This window comes from Solanum stenotomum, chromosome 5 (genome assembly GCF_019186545.1).
Source record: "Solanum stenotomum isolate F172 chromosome 5, ASM1918654v1, whole genome shotgun sequence".
Classification (NCBI taxonomy): domain Eukaryota; kingdom Viridiplantae; phylum Streptophyta; class Magnoliopsida; order Solanales; family Solanaceae; genus Solanum; species Solanum stenotomum.
The window spans coordinates 52392435-52414420 of NC_064286.1; the positions used below are offsets into that span (position 1 = coordinate 52392435).

Below are 21986 nucleotides of genomic sequence, written 5' to 3' on the forward strand. Positions count from 1 at the left end.
TTATATAAATAGATAACATTTAGATAAAATAAAATTGTTCAGATGGTAAATATTTTTCACTAGGGGTGTACATGACCGGGTTGGTTCGGGTTTTTCAAATATCAAACCAAACCATTTGTGTAAAATTTTTAAATTTATAAACAAAACCAAACTAATAAAATTTGGATTTTTTTGGATTTTTTCAACCTCGGGTTGGTTCGAATTTTTCAAATACCAAACCAAACCATTGTGTCGAATTTTTAAATTATAAATCAAACCAAACTAATAAACCTCGGATTTTTCCAGATTTTTGGATTTTTTCGGTAAAGTTTGAATACAAACATATAATTAACTTGTGCTCCAAATATTTCTTTAGTCCAACCAAAATATAATTATCTACGGTGTTTCTTAAAAAAATAACACAAAATATGAGATGAGTACTGATGACACAAAAATATTCAATAAAAAATAATAATGAAATCATCATATAAAATAAATAGGGAAAATGCATAAGTACCCCCCCAGCCTATGCCCAAAATCCCTGAGACACACCTAACTTTTACTAAGGTCCTATTACCCCCCTGAACTTATTTTTTAGTTAATTGTTTACCACTTTTCGGCCTACGTGGCTGAGTCCGTGATTTCACCTCTGTTAAGCGCGTGGGTGCAGCTTTTAGACGGCACTGACCAATAAAAATTGGTCATGTGTTAAAATAAACTTGGAAAAAATAAATATTAACTCAATTGTCTTCTTCTTTATTATACGGTATTAAATAGTCTAGGGAGGTAATAGGTCCTCATGAAAGTTTAGTATCGCAACAACAAATCCGACCAAAGTTGAGATATTTTTCAGACTCTTATCTCTTTTTTTTAATAAACATGAAAATTCATAAATTGTGAATCAAAATTTCCCCAATTATTATACAATGAATAAGCAGCAGCACAAATTACATTTCACCATGTTTCTTTTATAAATAAATCTTTGTGATTATAAACTTTCAAATACACATAAATTTTATAAATATTAACTAGTCAATAATAGTAGTAACCAGTTATTCTTTAGTACAATTTTTTTACATAGTACACATACAATATCTTCACCTCGAACATTATTTATCTTTTTTTTTTTACAAAATTTAACATGATAAATCCTCTTTTCTTTTTTGACAACATATAAATTTATAAGTCATGTTTTCTTAATCCATATACAATTTTATCGAATCATATTTTTTTTAAAAAAAATTAAAATTTAAAATCATGATCACAGATTACATGCATGTATTGATTTGAAATCATGATTTTATATCGAACTACACAAGCTAAATGAATGAAAACTGATAAAAGTTATTGTACATCTGAATTCGATAATAACTTACAAAATTATTGGCGACAATAAGTAGTTTTTTTCGTAGAAAAGGATATATATTATATATATAGTTAAACATTCATCATTATATTTTTCCGATTACTATCAATGATTACAGATAAATTATCACAACAGATTAATTTATTATATAGACTAGAATGTTTGCTTGCAAGTGTTACGAATGGACAATAATTTATTTCCATTTTGGTTAGCCCACAAATGATAGGATAGGGACTTCACATTCAGAATAGTCAAATGTCAATATTCAATAATAGTAATTATTTCGTCCTTTTGGGAACACTCGATAAAATAATATTAATTGTTACCAAGTTTGGTTAGGCCATAAATTATTTTTATGTATAACTTACATAAATCTCATAGTGTAAGACCTCAATTACATCTTATTCCTATTCTTTTTTATTTTATAAAAATCCCTTAAAATATCAGTCATCTCGATACATAAGTTTCATCCGAATACATTAACTGTGATACATTATAAAACTTGATTGTTGCGCTTAATATGGAATATTAGCGTAAAATTGATTTTCTCCCCCAAATCACGCATAAGTCATAATTGATTTTCTTTCCCACAAATCACATAAAACTGATTGATTTCAATCCATTCCAATCTGTAACAGCTTCACAAAGTTCGAAAAATCAAATTTTCATCTTCTCTGTCAATTCGAAATCTTGAATCTCAAATCAACCATTGTAGATGATTGGACAAACGATTCAGGATTTCGAATCATCAATTCGAAATCTGTTGTGGACATTGTGATCTTTATTGTGTTTTGATGTGAATACATAGAAGGTAACTAATCTACATATGTTTGTTTGTTTGGCACTGAGTTCCAAAAGAATATTTGCTGGGAATTTCTTGTGGCTGGCCCTAAGGCATTGCAGCAAGACAAGTTGGGCTTAGATTAATTACTAAAATTGACATGCAAATTACTGTAAATGAATGGAGTATAAGCGCCACTAGTATAGCAGATGGAAGGTTCGCAAGCTTTGGGTTGTCATGTGAATTAATGTGTAAAGATGGTTGTTGATTACTTAGGAGTTAGGACTTCTGACTTCTGTCTTGTATTTTGTTATGATAAAAAAGGTAAGAGATTAGTTGTTCTGTATTGTAAATTATTATTTCTCAAATTTTGATAAATAAAGTCGTCATACATTGCTATTTCTAGAGGTATTTCGTGAGTTGGTTATTGATAAATTGGTATATATATCACGATCCAAAAATGGACATGATGGCACTCGTCTTATCCCACCGAGACAAGTCAGCCTAAAACTCAACCATTATAATAAAATGCAGAAATTTTTATAATCAACTCAAAAATACCTCTAAAATCTGGTTGTCACGTGTACAAGCCTCTAATGTGTTATAACAAAATTGAAAGAAAATACAAGTTTCAAATGACATTGTTTCTAGAATAGAACAAGATCATAATTAAGGAGAAAGAAGGTCCGCTGAAATGATAAAGCAGCTACCTCACAAACCTCCACAAGAAGCCTCAGATAAGGAGAAGAGAAAATATCACAAAGGTCCGGGATCGTAACCTACAAAAAAAATGTAGTAGCAAGGGGTGAGTATCAAACCACACAGTACTCAGCAAGTAAACCTCTAAACACAAGCTAAGGGGATAGAATACGGGTACTCCTTACACCCCAACCGAACCTCCACAACTACAACCTGCATAAAACCAACCCAACCTAACAGTTCACAATTTACTAACACATATCTCAACAACAACATTCTAACAATCACCTGTTCTCAACAACAAGCTAAATGTTCATCAATTACAACCTCCACAACTACCAGCTCAACCTAACCGTTCATAATTCACATAGCACACAACTCAACAACAACACTCTAACAATCACATATCCTCAACAACAAGCTCAATATTCATCAATCAAAGTTCCACAGAAAGACACTCACAAGATCAGCAAAACACAATATCAAGTTCACTAATGATAAGTATGTGCAATGCAATGTCAAGAATAGTGATGCATGTCTGACCTAGTGATACACACCCATTGTCTCTTTGTCCGGGACCCATGAGGGACATATCTGTCCATGCATCCATCGAGGCGCGCGATACGACCCTCGATAATAGTAACCATTATGGCGCGCGATACGTCCCTCGAAATATAATATCCATCGCGGCGCACGATACGTCCTTCGAAATGGTACATCCTCTTTAATTTCTTATTCCTTCTCAATTGCCATAACACTTGTCACAACCATGTCTCAGAACAATGCAAATGACATATTCACACAAATAATGAGGAGATGACCATTTCATAACATTGCACAATTCACAACAACACAATCATGATACAATATCAACAATGATTCAACAAGCCTTTCAAACCATTCTCAACACATCACACACAAACAATTAATCACATTGCATTTTATTACCCTTTTTCCATCATTAGAATTAAGCAATATGGACAAGTCAACCCAACACCAACTCTCATTACCCCCAAACACATATTACAAGGAAATGCACGAATTCCATACACTTAACAAGGGTTTAGAAATCCACTTGCCTCAAATAGTCGAACAATCACCCTGGGACTTGAGTCTTCCCCTTTCGTTAAAATTCCAACTCAAAACAATCTATTCAAATAATTTATCATAATAAGATTCAAAATTAACAACACATATTACTATGGGTCTAATCTAAACCCGAAAACTCATTCAAATTTCTGATTAAGTTCCTAATCTTGATGCTAATTAATATATCAACTCTCATATTTTCCAAGATGGATACAACCCACCAAAATAGTAACAATTATGCAGAAATTACACCCACACGCCTTTTTATCACTTTAATTTTCCCAATGATTAATTACAATAATTGTCCAATTATTATCCCAAAATGACCATTGACGGCATATCAATATTCCACTGAAAATCTTGGCATACTGCCAAAGGGAACACCAGCAATAACTTCTAAAAAAAAACCAATGACGTATCTATAATGGTCAACTAATTATGGCATTATCACTTATAACCCTACATTTTTTCCTTTAACCACACAGGTGATGTCAATTCAATATTAACATTTTGATGATACTTTTCTCCAACCAATAATTATAATAATATGATATTAACAATATGGCTATCCATTAATTTAACCATAAATTCATCTACCAAGATTGTAGTTACAACATCAATTAAGAATTTTTACACGTATTCCGATTTCTTTCCACAATTGCCAATGCCATTATAATAATAATAGGGCTAATCCATCGGTGACCCCTTAAAGTTGGCACCAAATTTCACTTAGACATCTTAACTGAGTTTTGTTCATTTTAGACACCTTATGTAGGGTTTCGTTGTGTCATTTGGACATTTTTTTAACAATCACCCAAAAATATAAAGTGTGTGTTAAACACTCGCCGATGACGTGTCAAAGTGACAAATTAAACAAAGACACATGTCATATATATAAAACATAATTCTAAACTAATGACTTTTAAGTAAACAGAAAAATAACCACTGATTTGATGACATGTGGCATTTCAAACTCAAATAATAAATATTTTTTAAAAAGAAATTCATCACTTCTAATTTTCATCAAGAAACTCACCCTTGTCTTCTTCACCCAACCAACCCAGGTGTCTTCTCCACTCCACCCATCCCAACTCCAACCGCTCCTCCACCCCCACTAGATCGTCCATCCTCTTTACCCCCACCCACCCCAACCTCAATCCCTTTTTCACTCTATCGTCATTTCAAGAAACATTTTTAAAAGAATTTAATAACATTGAAAAAATTATGCAAAAATTAATGTATAAAAGCATAATTTTTTTCTCTTCTTTACTTCTAAAAAGAATCAGTTATAACTAACAATGGAAGATTTTTTTTTTTTTTTTGCATTTCTCGTATGTGCAAAGGATTCAAATAAGTGAACAAGAAATAGAGTAATTATTTCACGGCACTGAAATTTAATTGTTGGATCTAAAGAAAAAGAATGAGAAGAAGATGATCGTTGTAGTGATTTTCAGATCTGTTAAATTAAAAATTGCTTCGATTTTAATAAGATTAATGGTGATAATACCGGCGGTGGGTTTATGGTGTGTGGTGGATGAGATAATCACAAAGAAAGAGGGAAGAAGATGAGCAGTGTTTTAAAAATATTTTTTTGGTATAAAAAAACCTTTCACGCACTGACTTTGAGTGTATTACACTCACCATGCCATGTCAGCGAAAAGTGTCAAAATGACACAACGAGATCCAACATAAGGGGTTTAAAATGAACATCGCCTAGTTGAGATGTCTAAGTGAAACTTTGTGCCAACTTTAGGGGGCTAACGATGGGTTAGGCCATAATAATAATAGGGAAATATACATGTAGTCATACATACAAATCTATAGATTGGGGTACTATTTACCTGAAGCAGTACTCGGTTCTCTTCAGCCGATCAACGTAGGTAAGTTTTCTGCCTCTTTTTCTTTTGTTAAGTAACTAAATATTAAAAGTAGAGTTGTCAATATGGGCTAGCCCATCCCATTCGGGTTAACCCATATAGGCTTTGACGTTTTACGGGCCAGGTCAGGCTAGCCCATTTTTGGTGTGGGCCAGAAAATGGTCGGCCCAACCCACAAGTACGTGGGCTACAGGCTTGCCGAGCCAGCCCACTTTATTAAAAGTTATATATTTTTTTATAATTATTGAATTATATTATAAATTATAATTTAAAAATATTATCATAAATATCGACAAAACAATATTACATGGTGTTAATGTTACTACTTGTTAATCAAATCCACAAATAAAATTATCTTTATAATATTTATTATGTTTTTTTTCAAGTAAAAGTATAAATATCTAAATAAAAATATTAACCTAACTGTTTTGCAATGATCACAATAAAACACAAAAAATATGACAATATTCCAACCATAAAAATGTAAAAAATAAACTCCTTAAAATATCATGAAACTTATGGCGTATCTAACACTTCATGAAACCTATAGCGTATCTAACACTTCATGATCATCTTCATCAGGCATATCTGAATCAACTTGTGGGAAGGTTGTCTTAACATCTTCATTTTCATATGCAATTTATATGTGGTTTCAATTAGTTAAATATTAAAAAATAACTAAATTGAAAACTATAATATTTAAATGTACACAAAAATATATTACCAGTTTGAGAAAAACCATGTAACCAGTTTCGAGTAGCAACAAGTGTTTGGACATTTTCATGGTGGATGCAACTTCTATACTTAGTGATTTCCTAAAAAGCTTTAAATAGATTTTGAGTTTGGATCTCTTTAATTTTAAATTTTAATATTATATTATATTTTTTAATTAATTTGTATTAGCCCACGGGCCGGCCCTACCTATATTTCTCAAGCCCCACAAATCAGCAGGCTTATTCAGGCCGGGCTAAAAAGCCCTTTTTTTAAATGGGCTGCAAAATTTTTAGCCCAACCCTATTAAATCCCGGGTTAGGCCAGGCCGGCCCAACAGGCCTAGCCCATATTGACAGCTCTAATTAAAAGTGATAAACCCCTAATTTAGCTTAATAAATATGGGACAATTAATATATGATATTAAACAAATTATGGAATTAGCCCATTAGCCACCAACTAAAATTAATTATTTAAAATCACCCGTTAACAAAACAATTGTAATTAACAAATAACTCAAAAATTTTCAAAAATGACCTTCCGGGTCATTACAATATATTATTGTATTGTATCATGGTTATAGTTTTGTTTTGTCGTTTTGATGTGAATAGTAAGTCATGATACATTAGTATTAAACGACTCTCGTGTATTGTAATTTGTATCTATGGATTATGACGTGGTCATTATTGTGTATCTGAGTGTGATTTGCATAAAAGTGTATCATCATAGTAGATTGTATATGATACATGTAACAAAATAAATTAACAATTGAGATGGATCAGCTACGTTTTGAATATCGAGTGTATGCATCACGAATTTGTATAAATGTATATCAATCTTCTTGGATTAATTGTTTTGATCAATAAAAATGTGGATGATACATACATATATATATATATATATATATATATATATATATATATATATATATAAATCAATCTTGAATTTTTATGAATGATTGTATCATTAGTTATTGTAATGTACCATGTTATAAGATGGTTACAAAATTGTGTCGTTATGTGTTAGTTTGTTGTTACATAGTTCATATTGTGTATCACAGAATTTTTTAATGCTTGCAGGTTGTTCCATTTCGTCTGAGTTTAATTTTTCAGTTTATGATGCTGGGAGATGATATAGGAAGGAACTGTTTGGATTTTCTTTAGTAATTCTCCATCGAATGTTGCTTTATGTGTGTATACCTCTCTCTTCTTGTTCATCCATTGGGTGTGCTGAATGCTGTTAGTGGGATGGAATCTTTGGCTAATTTTATTTGCCAGAACCCAGTTCTGCAATCAAATTTTGAAAAATAGATTTTTCCTTTTGCAAGGTTTATAAGATTGTTTTTATTAGGGATAAAATACCCATCAAAAATACAATATTTGTTTAGCTCTTTATAGTTTACGACCATTAGAGCTTTTCCTCTTTTTATTTCCACATGATTTCTTACCATAAATGTTGGGCTACTATGAGGGCTTCTACTCATTATGGAGAAAATCCCTTAGAAAAGTGGGAAAAGAATCAGGAAAGAGCAATTTTAACCATTGAAGATCCCAATATCATCATTAGGGTAAAACTAATGCTTTACAATGAAGACAATAAAATTGAGTTCAAGATTCAACTCAAAGAATTAATTAATATTGGGTAATCAGAGTGAGTAGAATCCCTCATAGTAGCCCAACATTTATGGTAAGAAACCATGCTGAAATAAAAAGAGGAAAAGCTCGAATGGTCATAAACTATAAAGAGCTAAACAAAAATTGTATTTTTGATGGGTATTTTATCCCTAATAAAAATAATCTTATAAACCTTGCAAAAGGAAAAATCTATTTTTCAAAATTTGATTGCAAAAGTAGGTTTTGGCAAATATAATTAGCCGAAGATTCCATCCCATTAACAACATTCAGCACACCTAATGGACGAACAAGAAGAGAGAGGTATACACACATAAAGCAACATTCGATGGAAAATTACTAAAGAAAATTCAAGGATTACAACTTAATCTCAAAATCGAAATAATATATTCAATAGAATGCAAAGAATGTTTGCAAGAAATAAAATTTCCTATCACGAATACCAAGAGGTAGAAAGGTAATAGAAATCACCAAAACCACAGGAAGACATAAGTTAAATCTTTTAACCAAATCAATGTTCGAACAGATCGTAAGAAGAATTCCGGAGAGAAAAAGAAAAAAAATGGATTATGTTCATTTAGGAGGAATCCAAATTTTAGTTAAATCAACTTTTAAAGACGGGATCAATTGCCCTATTGTCATCAACCTGTCAGATGAAAGATTCATTTACGTCAAAGAAAGAAATCTTGGTATAGTTGAAGATGAATTAGCCTATACCAAGCTTCTATTTACATACTATCCCAAGTACTGTATTTCACTTAAAGATGCAGACTTTAATGATGCTTTAAACTTACATTTTCAGGTCAAAGAAATGACTTATTTAAACCAGGTAACCATATCATGATCATTTATTACCAAGCTCTATATACAGTTACAAACTCTAATTATGACAATGTCTATAAAAATAAAGGAATGATAGAAATAAACCAAGAATGCGCAGGAATAACGAAAATTGTTGAAGCAGAAATTCAGCAAACATAAATTTCAGAAGAATATTAAATTCGTTTTGAAAAAACACAAGAAATAGGAAGTTCCAGCAACAATCCTAGACTTTCATTAGAATATGGGGAAAATTCCATAAGAAAAAGCTTGTCGTATAGATATTCCAAAAGAATTCTTGAAACATCCAATATTACTAAGATTGCAGAAAGAATCTTTAATGGAACAAAATGGATAAAGTAAGAAATCCTTATACAAACTGGTGCCACAACCAACCATGTCAAAAGCATTATCTTAGAAGGATTGCCAATATACGAATGAACTCCCTATGAGTATAAAACCTTTGAAGGAAATAACTATAGTTGTATAAAAATGGTAGAATTACCAGTACAATTAGATACAATCAGGATAACCGTCCTTTGCTACATCTCAAATCACGAAAGTAATCACAACCTAATCCTAGGAAATCTCTTCCTTAACAGTCTAAATGACTATAGTATAGGAAAAGAAGGAATAGAACTAAGTTACAAAAACGAAACTTGTTTCATTCCAAGGGTATAAAAATGCCTAAAGAAACAACTTTAAGAGTATCAGGCTTCATAGAAATAATCACTATGATACTAAATTAACAACTTGTTGTCAAATAGATAACGGATCAGAAGCTAGCCTAGCAAAATCCTTTTTAATTAAGGATTGGGATATCAACAAAAACAATACATCGATGATTGGTATTACAGGTGTTAAAGAACGACTGTCACAGTCAAAAGAGAATGTAGAAATAATTCTAGGATCAAAAATTGTTCCTATAAACAAAATATTTGCATATGATAAACTAGAAACAAATTTATTATTAGGAAATGATTTTCTACAACAATTTCAAGATTATCATCAAACAATCTACATGATAAGTCTAAAAACCCCTTGTGGACACTTTATTAAAGTTCCAAGAAAATAATATCCTTATATTCTAGAAAAGGATAACGAAAATTTCAAGAAAAAATATTTAGAAAATCTAAAAAAATATCATGTTGTTGTCATTTTATTCTTTTAAAATTGAGCATATTAAAGGAATAAATAAATCTCTTGCAAATTTTCTCTCAAGAAATGTCCAATATGGAAAATAGAACAAAAATTCTTGTTGACAGAATATTCGAAAGAATGCAACAAATGGAACAATCCATTGACGACAAAAGCCACAAATTGTTCAACATCCGAGATGAATTAGCCAGCTTGTTCGAACAAGCAAGAAAAATGCAATACGAGATAAATCAGCTCAACATAGAGCAAGCTGAAAACATGAATGAATTCTTGTTATTATGTGAACACTTGGATACAAGTCCAAGAAAGAATTCCAATCCTAAAGGAAATTTTAATCCCAACAAAATGGCAGGAGATGTCCCATTAGCACCTAGTGCCAACAACATCTCATTAGTAAGCACGAATATGCCAAAACTTGAGTCTAAGGACAAAGGTGAAAGCCGAGCAGAATCATCAAAAGATGGTAGTTCTTCGAAAGAAGAAAAAGCACAATCCTATCAAAAGATAAAAAAATTATCTCTGGAAAACCAGATAGTAATACTAACAAAGCAGTTCCATCAGGAACAAAAGTTTTTTCCTCTTTTCAGGTAGGAAAACAACATCCAAATGAAGAAGAATATTTGTCCTTCAGAAGACAGATATACAATCTCCCAGGAGAAAGTGGAGAAACCTTTGGAGTTCTAGGAACCACTAGTTTGTTTTCAAGAATTTTGATATTTTCGAATGAATCACCGAGCTTCACAGTTCAATTATTTGAATTTGGATACCTAGACCGGGTTTACATTAAACCAAATTTACAAGAAATATCTAAATTACCATCACAACTGGTAGAATCAGTAAGACGATATGCTGAAGGTGGCGGAGTTGATTGCCTTTTCTTTAGTATAGATATGGAAAGTAAAGATTTACAATTATATTTCCCAACTAGTAATTATATTACAGTAGAAAAATTAAAGGACTTCAATGTCAAAGCAACAGGCGTAGACAAGAAACTACCGCATCTAAATAAAAAATGGATACAAACCAGAAAAGCATTGGGAATAAAAGCCTTATATTTTATTCTCAAACAATTCTATAATGAAGATTATCAAGTCATAGACAAAAATTCAAATTGAATTTTAATGACAAAAGGGAAATTCAAATCCAAAATACTAAAGGAAAAGATCCTTGATTTCGAGCTTCATAAATTCGAAGCAACTGAAGAAACATGGAAACTTGCCTGCAAGTTTCTAGATCACAAACACTCAGACAATGATGAATCAAAATAAAGAAGACAAGACAACAACAAAGATAGCAGAGATGTAGACAGTCAGAATAGATAAAGAGAAAACGTAGGCACATACGTCATGAAGAAAGAGACATAAAATAGAATCTCATCTCTTTAAAAAAGCAAGACCCAGCTGGTAAAAAAACATCAACATCTTGTCGGAACATTATTGAAGGACGAGAAAGAAAAAAGAAAATTGTAATGAAGTTCCTCCTTATATCTATAAAAGGAGAAGACTCAACGAAGAAAGGTAGAAAAACATTTCCTTTGAAAACAACCATTAGAGAAAAAATGTTAGGTACCTTAGAGAAAAGAGAGTAACTCCTCCCGTCTCGGAAAAGTACTTTTATTATAGAGTGAATGTAAAATAGTGCATAAGGTCACTCTTTATGTAATAATATTATGGAATAAAGAGTTTTTGTTTGAATATATATCTTGGAAAATTCATCAAAAAGTCATAAGTGGAGATTGCGATCTTCTGCCCAACAGTGAACAACAATAATAGCCATTGAAAGACGTAAGGTCGTAAAAGGTGAAAGTTGTGTGGCACTTAGGGAGAACTGTTGAGGCGATGATACAACTATTTGACGAACAAGAAGAGAGAGGTATACACACATAAACTCTATATTCTTTAACATTATTATCATAGGGATTAACCATATACTTATTGTACGTTTTACTCTGAAATATAAAGTACTGAGTACCTACAAGGAATCAAAATATCATCATAATTGTACAAATCAAGCACAACACATCATTCATACTAATAGCATAAAATGAGACATATTTAATATCATTTACACTTAGTAAGAAGAAGCGCATAGAAACATCGCATAACTCTATACAACCGGGACAAATCTATACATAATTTAGAAAAGGCTTTTTTATCGGTAAGCCTAAAATCTATAAAATTAATTGTAGCAATCCATGAGATAAAAATGATAGAGTATCTGCTTCTATGTTTTCTTTTTCATATTCTTCTCTAAAGTATTTAAGCCCAAAAGCTTGGTAATTTTTGAAAATATTTTTCAAGGTATGGTAGCATTTCTTTACTGCTATCAAATATTTTATAGTAATATTCTTCGAATTCACATGTGTATTTTTGAATATAACTCATTTTTGCAGATTTGCAAGCTTTCTAGTTGTTGCTTTGCTATTATTCTTAATTTTTTCTCTATTTTGAGATGCGCTTTCTTCGCCACCTAGGAATTCATTTCCTACGAACTGTACAAGGTTTCTTATTTCTCTTGAATGGATTTTTTGAATCCTTCTATGGTTTGATTTTTTATGATTCCTTTCGCATCATCTGATAATCCAGGATGTCAATTGCTTACTTTACCAGTGAAAGTGTTTATCGCAATGATATATTTTTCTTCATATATATATATATATATATATATATAAATCAATTTTGAATTTTTGTGAATGATTGTATCATTAGTTATTGTAATGCATCTGGTACATGTTATAAGATGGTTACAAAATTGTGTCGTTATGTGTTAGTTTGTTGTTACATAGGTATTGCTTTGAAAATTTAAAAAAACGTATTTCATATAATGTATCACTGAATTTTTTAATGTTTGCAGGTTGTTCCATGTCGTCTGAGTTTAATTTTTCAGTTTATGATGCTGGGAGAAGATACATTGTTTGCCTTAAGTGAAAAATATGTAATTGTGGTAGATTTTAACTAGACGAGATACCTTGTGGACGTTGTGGACAAGAAGGACAATCGAAGAACTTGCATTTTCTTCCTCAAAGAGAAGTGAAACAGATTTTCAGAGCAACTACAAAATGTTTTACTGTTGTATCATGACCAAACTATATTGTATATGATACAAAATTATGAATATAACAGTCCATTCAACAATATGAACTTTATACTTGATACATCCACAAGATCTATTAAAAAAAAATTAGAACCGAGCTGTAACCATCAAATTTACGTTATGATACATAATTTGCACTACAAAGTATCTTAATTGTTAATAATAATGTATCTGATACAATAAAGTTATGAAAAAAGGGTCTATGTGAGCTGAAATAAAGTGTAACTATAAATGTATCAGAATAACTAAGAATTAAGTTATCAATTAGATACATGAATGAATCGACAACTAACTGCAACTAAGTGTCTAATGTATCAGCATGAATGAATCAGCAACTAACTACAACTAAGCTATCAAGAATATACATGAATGAAAAAACAAAAAAATTGAAAAAAACAATAATGGAGAATATGAAAAGTATCCATTTAGTGGTTTGAATTTGATTGATTGGAGAGAAAATCCTTTTTAAATTGAAATTGAGATGAAAATTGTAACTGATAAGATTGTGGAGTGAAATTAGGGAGAGATTCAAGGAGTGAAAAAAGGATAGGGATAAGTGGGTTAAGGCTGGGATACTTATGTATCCGGTTGACTTGAGAATTGAGAAAAAATAAGGAATTTTGAAAATATTTTGAAATGGTAGGAAATAGTGGAAATTATGGAAAATAAAGGCGTGTATATAGATAACGTTTTCTTAATTGTATAGGGATATCACTTTCACAAAAACTCCAAAATAGGAAAGCACATAAGGAAGTTTACATTTTCAAATGTCCATTTATGGATCGGACATCCTCCTCATTTAGGTAAAGTAATATACTTATTTAGGGGTGTTCACGATTTGGATAAATTAAATTTAAATAAAAATAATTTTTATTTGAGTTTTGTATTTTTAAAACTTGATATTATTTAATTTATTTTGATTTTGTCGAAACGAACAATAAATTATATACATAATATATTATTGTTTATGAATATTCTATGCAAAAAAAATACAACACTCTAATAAAAAGAGAAAAACATATAATGTGTCTTTTATTTGTATAGTAATATCGATAGTTTATGCATTAAATTTACTAACAATATAAATAGGAAATTTAAATATAATTAGAGTTTTGATATAAGAATTATAAGAACCAAAAAGGCACGAAGACAATTAATTTCCTTTTGAATGAGTTGTTCTTTTCTCTCTTTTGAATGAATCATTTATTTTATTTTCGTATATGATAATAACTGAGAAATCAAATTAAAACTAATAACAGCCAAATTGATAAAATATATTATATTTAATTTGATTTTAATTATTTAAAATATAATTAAATTGATCTGATTTAAATTTAAATTTTAATTTCACTAATATCCGACTTAAGTCGACTCATAAACGTTCTTACTTGAAACCTACTGTTTATCCCTCCCTTTATGAGATATTCATATATAATAATAAATTTAATTTTTCTCTATACAAAATGTAGCTTTTGTCATAGACTAGTCGATCATTAGGAGACTAATCCATGGGGGAGGTAGAGACGAAGTTTGGATTTTAACTAATGAGTTTTGAATTGTAGAATAATAATTTTATATGATATTTTTTTTTTAGTCAGATTCACAATGAATGACATTATTTTATAATTAATAATGATTCAACTGTGAACTAAACTTGTCATTTTATTTTTAAAGAGAATATGATTTATATATAACTATACAAATATATGACTTATTTTGGACTATATAAATTACAAAATTACATCTTTCATTGTTAAACTTCTTCTCAGTCAAACATCTTTACAAAAATTGGTACGATTGAGTATAAATTAAAGTTTCCTCTTTAAATTTGGTAGAACGACAACATTTCTATGCCTTATAACATTACTAGAAACAAATGTTTTTTTCATCACGAGTCAGCAAGAAATTCATGTTATGAAACTTGATTTACCCATTTATTTTTCACGAAAGGAGTTCACTGGAAAAATGGATTAGTGGAAAATAGATTCTTCCTGATATAGTGGGAAACTTCTCTTAATTTTTTTTGTATGAAAACATTACTATTTTTTTTCATCGATTCAATCAATATATATATATATATATATATATATATATATATATATAAATAGCGAAAAATTATTTAGTAAAAAATAATATATTTTAGTAGTATAATCTTGTACTCTTAATTATTTTCCAATTTCTTGTAAAATATTTTCATATATTTAATGTTTCAATTGGTCTTCACTCTTCACTTTTCTAGACTAATTAATTAACTTGAACACGAAATAAATAAATAAATCAAGAGAGACATCTAAGAAGCATGTGAAAAATTATATACAAATTTGTTCTTAACAAGAATTATAGTGGAATGGTAACTAGTTCTTCATCCTTAATTAGAGATATCAAATTTGAATTGTTCTAGACACAAACTTATTTTTAATACGAAACGTTTTATCTCTCAATATGATACTTCTGAGCATGAATACGGCAAATGTAAAAGAGCTGTTTGTTTCTATTATCAAATAAGGACAAAACGTTTATGATTGCTACAACTCTGCGTATTGGTACCCTTTCTCTTCCTCCTTCACAGAAAATTCCGACATGTTTGGCCCATAAAAGATTGTTAAAAATGTCAATCTTATATTTTGGAGTTTTCTCTTTTTTTTCTTCTTATATTTTGGAGTTTTCTCTTTTTCTTAATTTAGATTTTCACATGGGAGTTTCACTTTGAAGATAAAGTAACAAGGGGCCAAGACATATTTGGAGTAGAAATCAATTTAAAGTAAGAATCTATAGTTTATAGGTTTTGAATTCTAATCATTTGAACTACTGAGTTTTAAACTAATATTTTTTACATATTTAATAAATTTTTAAGACAAATACATAGTTTGAACCATGGTTGCTCAGTAATGTCCAAGACAAGATTACTCCTACTAAGATTATTTCATAAAAGATATATGAAGATACACTTATTAACCGCATGAATACAATTAGACAAAGATATTGTTCGAATATAATTAGAAAGATATATTGTATATGTTTAAATACATATATTAGAAGGTGTTTGGATTGACTTTAAAGTTGGTCAACCCTATTTTTAAGTTAGCTTTTTACTTCTGGAAGTGTTTGCAATTGACAAATATAAAAATAACTTAAAATAAGTTAGAAAGTGTTTGACAAGGTTAAAAATAACGTAAAATAAGTTTAAAATGACTTAAAATAAGTTAAAAACCAAAAGTAGGTCTTCCCCTACTTTTTATTTTTTGACTTAAAAGTCATTTAAGTTTGATTTTTTTATTTTTGAATTAAAAGCATGTGGAGATATTATTCAAGTACAATTAGGAAGAAATATTAATGTATATGCGCATATATACTTATTAAATTATGCACACACGTACATTTGAGTTAATTATAAATAAAATAACAATGCTCTCTGTTTAACTTTTTGGTCCAAAATATATGTGTAAGGGTCGTTTGATTGGGAACAAGTTATCGAAGAATTAATTGTCATGGCATAAATTATTCTGGGATAAGTTATCCAACCACCATGTATATAGGATAACTTTTCCCATCACTAAGGTATAAATGATGTTATGATGGGATGAATAATCTCATGACTGCCTGTTACCTCCAACCAAACGCAGAATAAAATAATCCTGCATTTTATCCCTAAAACTATTATACCTTATACGTCACACCAAACGATATCATTCTTAGCAAATTGCCCTACTATGTCCTGGTTCCGTAAACAAACCTCTACAATGATGTTTCCCTTTTTAAAAATTTATTTCTTTTGATGAGGACTTTACCTTTTAAAAAAAAGGATACCCACTTGTGAGTGTGTGTGTTAAACTTGAAAAGAAATTTTGGATAGAAAATATAATAAATTTTATATTATTTAATATGAGGATTGTAGTAATAATATCTCAACTTTGGTCGAATTTGTTGTTGCGATACTAAACTTTCATGAGGACCTATTACCTCCTTAGACTATTTAATAGTGTATTTTTTACTCTATGAATTATTTAATAGTGTATTTTAAAGGTATATATATGCCCACGTGGACATTTTACTATTTATAATTTTGCATTACTTTTTATGTCCACGTGGGCAAATATATATATTTAAAATACGGTATTAAATACTCTAGAGAGGTAATAGGTCCTCATGAAAGTTTAGTATCGCAACATCAAATTCGACCAAAGCTGGGATATTTTTTAGACCCTTATTCCTAATAATTATGGAATGAAATAGTGTTTAGGTAATTATAGTAATATTAATTTTTATGTGGCTACATATTTTGCTGCATCATTTGTATGACGATATATGAGCTCATATCATTATTTCTATAATTATCTTTTTTATTCCTCTTTTACTATTTTATTCTCTTATTATTAAATATATTGAAGTCTCTCGAATGGTCAAATATTCTCACAAAATATATTGCTATAAAAAGATTAAATTTGCCTTTTGATATCTTCTTCAAATTTCAAGCACTCCAATAAGTTAATACTATTTCAATATTATTAAATCAACTTATTGAATTTAGCGTAATAATATATTGAACAACTATTTTTAAGAAGTATTGTGACTGGACAATAAGTATTGACTGGTAAAAAAAAAAAAATGTGCTTGGAGTTGAAAGTTTAGGTAGATATTATTGTAGCTCAAAATTTTGAATTTTGAAAATTAGATTTTTATGACGTTTTGAATGAGTATAACTACAAAAAAAAAAAAAAATCGGAAAAGTATTAAGGAAATTAAAATCTGAAATCTAGGTTGACTTGTGTATATTTTGAGGTATTGTGAATAAATCTGATACTTGAATTTAACGAAGAAAACAAAGTTAATTTTTGTATAGTAGTATACATGAGTGTGTAAATAATTTTTTTAATTTTGTATATCTGTTTTTTTTTCTTGGCCAAAAAAGGGAACAGTTAATGTTATCCTTTTTTTCATTAACTTGGACACCATAAAACACAAAAGCATATGTACTCTCTTCGGTCCATATTAAGTGAATGTTCGTGATATAATATAACTGTTAAAAGAAAAATATTGAAGTATATAAATTAAAGGTATTGTCTGTTTTTATTTTTTATATTATTTTCAATCTATTTTCTTAGAAAATGTAAAATTCTTTTTTGGTTTATGTTTATTTGGTTTAGGTTTCTTTGTTACATTTGTTTATTTGTTACATTTAAAAAATAATAATTAACATGGCTAGTTAGGACACATCACTCCTATTAATTGATGTTATGTATTGAAAAATGATTTGAGGATAAGTAATTAACGCAAATGATAAAACATAGAGAATTTTTTTTCTTGATTTATTAAAAGTGACAAGTAAAAATGCAAAATCTATTTTTGAAATAATTGACAAATAAAAGTGAACATGTGGAATAATTAAGAATCTCATTAAATATAACAACATGTTAGGTAGGGGTGTGCAAAAATCGAATCGACCGATAAACCGAACCGAAAAAGTGTTATTAAGCGGTTATAAACGGGTTTTATAAAAAAGGTTACTAAGTTATCAGTTTGGTATTGATTTATAATATTGTGTTATTGGATAATCGATAATCCAATTCGGTATTGATTTACTACTTTTACTTGTACATAAATATTATATATTAATTTCATTACATTACTAGTTGTGTCTTTGTCCTTTAGCCTTCAATTCACACTTTACAATAACTTTGAATTCACAACTTCACATTATACAAAACGTCAAAAATCTAAAGTAAGAACCCTATTCCGTTTAATTTCTTTGTGTTATACTTGTATAGTTCTTTTCATGATTGTTATAATTGTTTTTATTTTATGAGCATTTGTAAAGTTACATTATTATCGCGTCAAATTTATTAAAGAAGTCGTATGTTTGTTTTGTAAGTATTTTCTTATTGGTTAAACTAAAATCGAAATGTTAAGGGTCAAAACCGATAAAAAAATATCTTATTGGTTTGATGTTGATTTAACGTATTTAAAAACTGGAAACCGATAGACAAACCGATAATATATAAAATCGAACCAAACGGATCGATGCACACCCCTACCATTAGGTAATTGGAGGAAAAAAGTCTTAATACTTTTCTTGAACTTTGAATAGTTCACTTATTTTGAACTATCAAAATATCTCAATAATTAGGACCAGAGAATAACATAGATGTAGCAAATATATAGTCAATATGGGTAGTGAATCACAATACATGCCCTTATTAATAGAAAATATAGAACATTACTTTCCTAACAACTTCTTGTAGAGATACAAATTACTCCAAAGAACAAATGTATCCCTATTACAAGTTTACAATAATATTGCCATTACATATCTCTTTAATTAAGTAGATCCCATATATCAATATCAACAAAAAAATCATCCCAACCATCACTTTGTCCTTGTTGCATGAAGTTACCTCCACCATTTAATGGTGGTGTTATTTCCTCATGTAACAAACTTGTTAGTGTTTTTTCATAATTAGTTACACCTCCTCCTCCTCCTTCTTCTTCTTCAACGTTGTTGCAATTTTCCAGTAAATTTGCCCACCATTGATCTCCTTTGTCTATCGATGCATCTGGAGTTTGCTTCTCACTTATTATTTCCTTACATTGTTCCTCTTTGTCTACAATTACAATATTGTTTGTAATATTCCTCTTTGTGTTCAATATGAACTTCCGAGGTTGAGGTTTTGTTATTTCAATCTTAGTACTAATTTCTCCGCGCTTATTCTTAATCTTTTCACGAGGAACAACTTTAGTAGTATTTACCTTCCTTAGAAGGTTTGTGTTCCAATAGTTTTTCACATCGTTCGCTGTCCTTCCTGGAAGTCTACCAGCAATAAGTGACCATCTACGTAAAATAACATAACGTTTAGATGAAATAGTCACACATATATATTATATTAATCAAATTTGTCAAAACATAAACTTGCATGCCTGTTTCCTAGAAGCTTATGAAGCCTCAAAATGAGATCCACTTCATCCGGAGCAAAGTCACCTCTCTTGATATGTGGCCTTAGATAATTCAGCCACCTCAGTCTACAACTTTTTCGACATCTATTCAGACCTGCACGTACATTAATTTCACATTATTTTACAAAGAATGTCGCATAAAATGAAACAGACAGATAAAATAGCGTGGTAGTTAGTTTAATTACCAGCTCTTATGGGAACAAGATGCCACTTTCCTTCACCATACTTGTTAATACATTTCCTCAAGAGGAAATCTTCTTCTTCAGTCCATGAACCTTTTCTTACTCCAAAAGAAGACATAGGTGTACTGTTCATGATAATTTGATGTAATATATTTTACTACTCTTTTTTTTGTCTTTATATAGTTATACACATGATTGCATTCTAAAAGGTGCATTAAAACCTTTTTATGAACGTGGAAGAAATCGAACCACAAAAGTAGGGAGTCTTCCATAAATTAAGGGACAACTCCTATAAAATCTAAATTGAAGAGTCATTTTCAAACACAAAAATCCAAATTTGCCCATGTACCTATCTTGCCAGCCTTGGGATACCCTTTTAAATTTTACTTTCATCACTTCTTCTTTTTTCGAGTCAATTTCTTCGTTTGACGTGAAGATATTTAATAGGCGTTTGGATATGTGGTATTATTTCATGATTTAAAATCATGAAATAAAATCAAAGTTTGGATATGTGAAATTTATCTCATAAGAGATGGAATCTTGAATCTTCCAAAACTTGGATTTGAAAATTTTATATTATGATTTCATATTTTTGAAAGACAAAAATTAGCTCAAAAGATTATACTTTGTAAAAATAAAAAAATCATCATTTTATATTTACATATTTTTTGAGAGAATACGACAGGAGTGGTGTAATATTTATGGAATTTGAACATGATAATATAGTAAAAAATAATATTATTGACCAATAAACGACTCAAAGTAACGATGTTAGTTCATATGCCTAGTCATTTGACCGAAAAATGCATGTTACACTATAACTCATATTCAACATAACTTTTTTGTTGAACTAAAGTTCAATTAATAATTGTTGTGTTTTTTTTTTTGAATAACTTTGTGAGTGTAATATACTAAAATTTATGACTATGGTGTCTGGGTCTGCGTTTGCGCACCTTGACTGATTCCGTTAGATACTTGTCACCTCCCATCACCAATACTAGAACAGGTGGAACAATCACCTAGTATTTTTGTTGTCTCCGCTAGGATTCAAACGTGAGACCTCATGACTCTCAACAAATTCATTTACCACAAGGCCACACCCTTGCGTGTGATACTGTATTATACTTTTGTTATAAATTTTTTCTTATTTTGTCATATTGTATAAAGAATTAGATAATTTCGATAGTTTTCACAACTCATGAAGTTTTTATTTTTATGGGCCAAAAAAATAATTTAATAATTCAAATTATATGTCCAAATAAAACTTTAATTTTATCTCAAATAATATCATATCATGATTTTATCTCATGCGATCAAACATGCCCTAAGAGTTGCAACAAGCCATGTGAGACAAGCAAGTTCAAGTTTCTTGTAGAGTTAAGTTGTGATATTTGGAGGTCTAAAGTTGAACATATATTATTTGTTTGTGAAAGAGTATAATTACATATATAGAAAAGTCATCCCCTAAATTCTATAAATATAAAAATTATCTTGAAGTAGCTTAAGAAAAATCTTCATAATTTTAAATTCCGAAATGAATTGCTTGTAATACCTCAAAAGATATTGTATTGGAAATGAAAAAGTTACTCGTCAACCTCAAAATATGGAAGTAAATGAACATTATCTTTTCTCACTTGTACCAAGTTTGTTGAT

General features: G+C 29.7%; 1 protein-coding gene across 1 annotated transcript; it reads right to left on the bottom strand.

Moving 5' to 3' along the window:
• Positions 1-19357: 19357 nt before the first annotated feature.
• Positions 19358-20466, bottom strand: LOC125865214 (transcription factor MYB1-like). Its single transcript, XM_049545421.1, has 3 exons — positions 20337-20466; positions 20116-20245; positions 19358-20029 (listed from the first exon to the last, which is right to left on the bottom strand). Exons 1-3 carry the CDS (start codon positions 20464-20466, stop codon positions 19516-19518), a joined length of 774 nt encoding a protein of 257 aa, XP_049401378.1. The 3' UTR covers positions 19358-19515.
• Between the last annotated feature and the right edge of the window lie 1520 nt (positions 20467-21986).

What these genes read in the sequence shown, in the direction of transcription:
- LOC125865214 (XM_049545421.1), bottom strand. Translation starts at nt 20,466, where the DNA reads ATGAACAGTACACCTATGTCTTCTTTTGGAGTAAGAAAAGGTTCATGG. An exon ending in TCTTGTTCCCATAAGAGCTG is followed by an intron (nt 20,246 to 20,336) that starts GTAATTAAACTA and finishes ATGTACGTGCAG; the next exon opens with GTCTGAATAGATGTCGAAAA. An exon ending in CATAAGCTTCTAGGAAACAG is followed by an intron (nt 20,030 to 20,115) that starts GCATGCAAGTTT and finishes TATTTTACGTAG; the next exon opens with ATGGTCACTTATTGCTGGTA.